Here is a 7,385-nt window from a genome sequence, read left to right as displayed (position 1 = left end):
CACACACACACACACACACACACACACACACACACACACACACACACACTAATGAAATGGTTGTGGATTGAGGATTACTAATAGCAGACCTGTCCTGAGGGATAAACTACAGGGATAAAGTTTCTCTTTGACCAGCCACTGTGGGCCAAATCTGAACAGTAACTACCGAGGGAGGAACGCCAACAGCGTGAAGGTCTGCTTCTTTTCACCAAGAGGAAGAAGGTAATGTCATCTTGTTTTTTTTTTTTTTTTTTTTTTTTTTTTGATGGCTGTGTTTGTTTATGATTTTAAGTCCAATGTCGCTAAATGGCACAAATATGAAAAGTTACAAGAAAGAAAACCAAGAGCCCTCTAAATCCACCCAAAAAACAATTCATCTAAATTTTACTTGGGTTAAATTTTTATGAAAGCATTGCGTTATTTTATAAATTTCCAGCAACATAAAAAAATTCTATTGAAAACAAGATTGAACATGAATTAACTCAGTTACACTAAATATACTAATCTTTGTTGCTATCCTGTAAAACAGTTTAAATTAAATATTATGTTTAAATAAGTCCAAACTTCTATTTTTATTTATTTTTTGCTGTTTGAAAGCTTTTTTTCAATAAGTGGAGTTGATATTTTATCCTTGATGCCCTAAATGTATTTGTGAATATATAAAAAGATATTTTGCAATAGTTTTATGTTTTTGGTGTACAGTGGTTGCCTAAAGATCTGAAATGTAGCTATAATATCAGATTAATATTTCTGGAAAAAAATGTAGGTTTTGAGAAGATGGCCACTATCTTCTGTTATGTTCAAGCTGATGCCACTTTTTTCATCCACTGCAGTAAGAAAACCTAAATTAATATGCATAACTGAAAATGTCAAACTATTATAGGCTTTTTATTCTTCCATCTGTAAACCAGTAAAAACAAGTAATTTTGTGATTGTTGCTTTCACTTTTTATGTAATTTCTGAGGATATGAAATTTCAAGAAAATTATATATATATATATATATATATATATATATATATATATATATATATACCGGTATATATATATATATATATATATATATATATATATATATATATATATATATATATATATATATATACCGGTATATATATATATATATATATTGTTTAGTTAAAAATTTGTGATTTCTGCTTCAATTCCCAGTGTTTGACTTTAAAGTAACCCTAAGCAGTTTTCTGCCCCACCGTTCTACTGGTTGAAAGTATAATCACAACTGTCGTAGACAACCCTGCTGTAGCCTGCAACAAGCTAACACTAACATAAACTAACTAATATTAAAATAAAACACAAAGTAAAAGATCTACTTAAATTTACTAAAATATTATAGTCCAGTAGCAACAAAGCCAGGTCACCATCAGTCTGTGATTTCCTAGCCTCCTTTCGTTCCCTCAAACAACTGTAGGCTGCGACGATGTCCACTCTGGTTTTAGCTCTTTGCTTCGCCTCCAAAGACATTACTCTCTTACTGTTACATCCAGACTCTGCTATGATGCTAACAAAAAAGCAAACTACAACTTTTACTTCTTCTTGTGGTTTTTATAGCCAATCGGCTAACTGAAAATGCTACTGCTAGCAAAACTACTAACAGCCATAAAGCAGGTAAAGTGCACCCCCATAGAGCAATTACCCGCTCCACAAAACTGTTAAATGTGGTTTCTGGTCTGCAGAGGGCTGCAGAGTGCTGTTCGGGGTGAAGATGGTAAAGTTTACACAGTCACTAAAACCACTTTTAAAGGAATAGCTTAAAGTGTTAAAAACTGTTTTGTGTTACTTTAAGTAACAATTCTAGCCAATCAAGCACCACATGACAGGTTTCCGATGCTGTTTGACTTACTACAAGCCAAACTAATTAGTTTGCAGCAATGAGCTAAGCAGCTCTACCATGGGTATTAAAATTGTACCCTAAAATAGCGTAATCCCCTTGGGTCTCGCTCCTTTACAAATGCCTTTCTTTCTTTTCTTAAGCGTATTATCCAAAGATTTCTCATGTGCCCACAGAAGCCAAAGCAGTTCTTTACTGCAAGAATCTCTTTAACTCGAGATATTGTGAATCAAGTTATTGTGTTCAGTAGCTGTCAAGAATGTGCAAATGAATACGGGTGAATAGGAACAGGAATCTGGTAAAATTTCTAACATTACTTTCATTTTTATGTTTGACAGAATGTTTTTTCAGCAACCAGACAACCAAAAACACACACCTGAAACCAAGATGGACACACAGTTTATTTATGATCTTTTAGGGTAAGAAATATCTCAGCTGAGCACTAGTTTAAGCTTCATTTGGAACGTAGGAGCTTTAGCTGTATACTGTATCTAACAATCAGGTCTTTTGCAGGGAAAATGCCTGGTATTACATCGCTGCCACCTTTGCAGTGTTGTGGATTCTTGTGTGGCTGTACAGAGACAGCCTGGAGATCGAGGACTTTTCTGATAAGTACGTTTTTGTAACTGGCTGTGACACGGGGTTTGGAAACCTTCTGTGTAAGAATCTGGACCGCAGAGGTTTTCACGTTCTGGCCGGCTGCCTCACAGAAAAGGGAGCCGATGATCTGAAAAGAGCGACAAGTCCTCGTTTGAAAACCGTCCCGCTGAACGTGACCAGTCTGGATAGCATCCAGAAAGCCATGGAGTGGACCAAGAAGGAGGTCGGTGATAAAGGTGAGAAATGGCGATTAATTACATAGGACATCAGTTAATTATATCTAGCACTCAAAACTCTCTTTGTTATTCTCCTTACAGGACTTTGGGGTATAGTGAACAATGCTGGACGTTCACTACCCATGGGCCCTTCAGAGTGGATGAGAGTGGAGGATTATCATAGCACGCTGAAAGTGAACATGGATGGCGTGATCGGCATGACAACGACCTTCCTGCCTCTCATCAAAAAGGCCCGTGGACGGATTGTAAATGTGGCCTCAGTGCTGGGGAGGGTAGGGGCTAATGGTGGTGGATATTGCATCTCCAAGTTTGCAGTGGAGTGTTTCTCTGATTGCCTCAGGTGAGACACAATAAAACATGGCTAAATACAAAAACTGCCCCAAAAAGGGCAACTCATCCTATTATTGCTGTTGACGGTGGAGTAAATTTTATTTAGCTCACATGTTTTACTTAACTTTACTTTGTCCTTTTGTTAACTTGTGTTAACTTTACTTTGTCCTTGTGTTAACTTGTGTTAACTTTACTTTGTCCTTGTGTTAACTTGTGTTAACTTTACTTTGTCCTTGTGTTAACTTGTGTTAACTTTACTTTGTCCTTGTGTGAGTGCAAACGGTGATGACCTTGTCATATCAACATGCTGAAACATATATAAACCTTTAAATGTAATCATAACATAACATTCATTTCAAACTTCAGTCACTCAAGCACAGATTAATGAAAGCATTTCATTATAATTATCATAAGTAGAAATAAACAAATGTTTATTTAATGATTATTTAACTTATAAGTTTAAAAAGTTCATATTTAATTTAAGAAATCATTCTTTGATTTAGCAGCTAATCCAAATGTTCCTTATTCAAAGGCATGAAAAATACTGTAGGACGATAAGGGAAACTTGGACCTTGAGGAGAGAACATCATTGTTGACAATACATTATCATGTGTTCAGAGCTGCAGAGAGGCTCTGGGCTCCAGCTGATGGGATGAAGGCAGGCCGATTTAGAGGGAACACATGTAGTCTCGTGTCTCCATTTTGACCAAATGTTGAATGGTCAAACTGTACCTAAAAACTGACCATTGCTGGACGTTACAACATGCAGCGCTCAAAACAATATTTTTCTGCAGTTTGGCCTGTCATCCATACACAGTGAAGATGTACGGCACAAAATGTTTTCTTTCAAAAACCGACCAAAGTAGAGATTTGCTAATTCTCCATTTTTAGCATTTGCTCGTGGACATAAATAACTGGGGTTTTAGTTTTTTCAGCATCACTGATGCTGAGAAACACACAGAAATGCCCCAGTCACCCACATTCCTACACTTATGATTGTTTCGTGGCTATGTTTCTTTTCTGATTATTTGATGTATCCTACTGCCTGACCTGACATTGACTTGAATGTATGTTTGCACCTTGCCACTGAAACAAATTTCTAGTAGACGAACCTTTCACCTACATGGCAATAAATCTGATTGATCTGACCTTCTGATCTGCCTATGACAACATGTGAATGGCCTGATTACTTTTGAATTGAGTCCTAGAACAAGAGTATACTTTAGGAAAGCATCTCGAAAACTTTTAACACCTCTTCATACAGCCAGAAGGTGAAGTAAAGGCTTTGTTGGCTAAAACTACCAAAGTCAGTGGCATGCACGATGCATGTTAGGAACAAACACAGAAATAATATATTTATGTATGAAGCTCAGCAGCCAGATCTGAAAAGGAACAAGTATAACTACTACTCTTAACTACTGCACCTTTTTTTTTTCATTTTCAGGAGAGATATACACTATTTTGGTATCAAAGTATGCATCATTGAGCCGGGATTTTTCAAGACCGCCGTGACCAATCTTGATTCCCTCGAGAGTGAGCTGCATCGTCTGTGGAACCAGCTCAGCCCTGAAGTAAAAGCCAGCTATGGAGAGAAGTACCTGGATAAATGTAAGGATAATAGACTTCAATGTTATCTCGCTTTCTTTTCTAATTATATGTAACGTCTGACTGTGTATCTGGAATTTTATTCTACACCTGAATTTTATTGGCTGTAAAGAGAAGAAATGACTCAGCGTGCACTAACAATATGTGACTTTTCTTTCAGTCATTAAGCTCCAGCGTTTGATCATGACCGTTATCTGTGACTCAGACCTCACCAAAGTGACCAGCTGCATGGAGCATGCTCTGACAGCTGCCCACCCACGGGCTCGGTACAGCGCTGGCTGGGATGCCAAGCTGCTCTGGATCCCCATCTCCTACTTACCTTCATGTATGGTTGATTTTGCGCTGAAGCTGGTGCTGCCACGTCCTTCCAAGAGCGTTTAACATGAAATGGCTTTGAAGAAACCTATTCAATGTGTTAAACCTTCTTTTGTCATTTTGTGTCACTTTAATGCATTACAGAGCCTGATCTTAATAAAACTTATCTTCAGTGGCCATGCAAAGATTTGACATTGCTTTTTTTTGTACACACGCAAACTACCAATGCTTTAATGTCTGCAGTGTACATTTGAATGAAAGAAATGTAGCGATAAATATAGATTTATATCTATATTTCAAATGTGGCGTAGATTTAGCTTGTTTTTAATCTTATATTAATTAATCGTGGCACCGCCAGTTTTCGGAACTGTACCATTGGATTTAATATCTATATCTTCACAATGTAATCAGTCTCAGAGTTAACACCACAAATTAATCTAAAGGATGAATTCTTGACAGAATGTGCCGATTATTCCCGAGAATTGGTAGACAATGATCAGGCATTATTTGGGTTGTGTGAGTTTATTACAAACATCAGTTAAGGCATGGACAAAAGGACCAAACACAGCTTATTGTTTCATGCATGGAATTAAAACAATTGTTAACCCAAAGCTTTATGGCAGTGATATGGAATAACTGATTTGTAATAAAGTGGAAATTTGGTGACACATAGGATTATAGTAACTATTAGGAACAATTTCTGAAAGGAGAACAACGTGTGTGTGTGCGTGTGTGTGTGCGTGCGTGCGTGTGTGTGTGTGTGTGTGTGTGTGTGTGTGTGTGTGTTTGAGTGTGTTCGTGTGGCTCGTTATGGCAGAAGAAGAAAGGGGATCTTGAGGGCTAAACGTGAATTTGGGATCGAAATAAAACACGCCTTAAAAGAAATGGACTAATCTGAATTCACTAATCGGGCTTAGCACAAAAGCCAGCCAGATGAGATGCTTCACAGACCTTTTTCCTTCGCTGGAAGGGTAGCCAGCGACTGCCACAGCCTGGGGTCCTGGCTCGTGCCGGGGCCTTTTTTGGATTAAATGGTGCTGGCTTCGGTCCCTGGTCGGTCAAGCAAGGGAATGTGTGGCTCTCCTCGATTGTGGCTTGACCCTTAGGTTCCTCCAGCTGCACCCAAACATGGAATTCAGACCGCAAGTTTGAATTATCCAAATGAGATCGAATCAGAGAAACTGTTCGAAATTGGGTTTAACTCTTAATGTGAGAACTCGACCGAACACGCAGACTTCCGGTTTCACGTAGGAAGTCAAAACAAAACTAACTGAGTTGCTTCTAAGTTTTACCGTAACTTTTGAGAGCTAATTACTTCACAACTGTAAAGCGCCGGGTTCTGCTAGGCCAGATGGAAACAGCCCGCAGGGACTTGTACTTAAGGCACCCTTTTCTCTTTTTCTCCCCCACCACGAGGTCTGAACTCTGGTTTTATAAACTTTCTTGGTCACACCTACATGTATTTCACTCATTAACCACTTGATGGCACTGTGGCTCTTTCAAATAACCCAGTCTTCAACCATGAGAGATTCATGCTCACAATTTTAACTAAGTTATTCCAAATAGGGCCTCAAAAAGTATTACTTTAAACAGAAAATTACTAACTTCAGGTCTTAAGCTTGACTGTATCACTTTAGCATGATTTTGAACTGGTGAAACAATGGCAGAAGTTTAACATGAAAGAAAAAACACAACACAAGCAGTTTAGGTTTGTAACTGATAAAAGTTTAAACATTTACTTGGATCACCTTGAATTTTAATGGTGAAGCAAACTAAAACACCTTTTGATTGTGGATAAACAGAAAAATACCATGGTTTTGATAAAGACTAAATCCTGGAACCTTCCAGAATGACCCCTGAGAAGTTTTTACGAGCACCAGGCCTTGGGGAGAGAGTTCTTGGCAGGTTGAGGTAAGAAAGACCAAGTCCTGATAATGTCCGGCTTCTCGATAGCTTAAGGAGGGAAAAACAAGTCACTTGGTAAAATTCACGTTCCTGGGAGAAAATGTAGGAGTTAGCCAGACATTCGAAAATGGTATCTTGGAATTTATATGATTGTAGGCCAGTTTCAAATTCCCCCTTTTTTCTGCTAAGTGTGAAAGAAACCTTTGTGTGAAAATGTTATTGTTCTTCTCCGTGTGGATCCCGATAAGGTGAATTGAGAATAAAAAAATGTGGATTTCCGCTACAGAAACATGCACTATATATTTGTAGGTGCACAGTATTATTTTCCCCATTAAAATAAAAAAAAAAAGAAAACTTAATTTATGAAATCGGTTAAACTAATATTAAAGTATTTCTGTTGCCTGTAAAACAGGAAGGTTTTCAATCAAAGTTTTATGAAATACTGTAATTAAATGATGTTATTGAAATCTGTAATGTTTGGATTATTTAGAGAAACTCACACTGTGACTATAGTTTGGTTTCAAAACCAAAATAAACCTTGTAAACA

General features: G+C 37.6%; 1 protein-coding gene across 1 annotated transcript; it reads left to right on the top strand.

The window, feature by feature from the left end:
• Positions 1–83: 83 nt before the first annotated feature.
• On the top strand, positions 84–5,120 carry rdh5 (retinol dehydrogenase 5 (11-cis/9-cis)). Its single transcript, XM_015959222.3, has 6 exons — positions 84–222; positions 2,186–2,266; positions 2,361–2,683; positions 2,765–3,023; positions 4,458–4,621; positions 4,779–5,120. Exons 2-6 carry the CDS (start codon positions 2,187–2,189, stop codon positions 4,997–4,999), a joined length of 1,047 nt encoding a protein of 348 aa, XP_015814708.3. The 5' UTR covers positions 84–222; position 2,186; the 3' UTR covers positions 5,000–5,120.
• Positions 5,121–7,385: the final 2,265 nt, after the last annotated feature.

The sequence above is a fragment of the Nothobranchius furzeri genome, chromosome 3, assembly GCF_043380555.1.
Source record: "Nothobranchius furzeri strain GRZ-AD chromosome 3, NfurGRZ-RIMD1, whole genome shotgun sequence".
NCBI classification, from domain to species: Eukaryota; Metazoa; Chordata; class Actinopteri; order Cyprinodontiformes; family Nothobranchiidae; genus Nothobranchius; species Nothobranchius furzeri.
The sequence above is the reverse complement of the archived record's forward strand: the minus strand, read 5'-3'. Positions and strand labels throughout refer to the sequence as shown.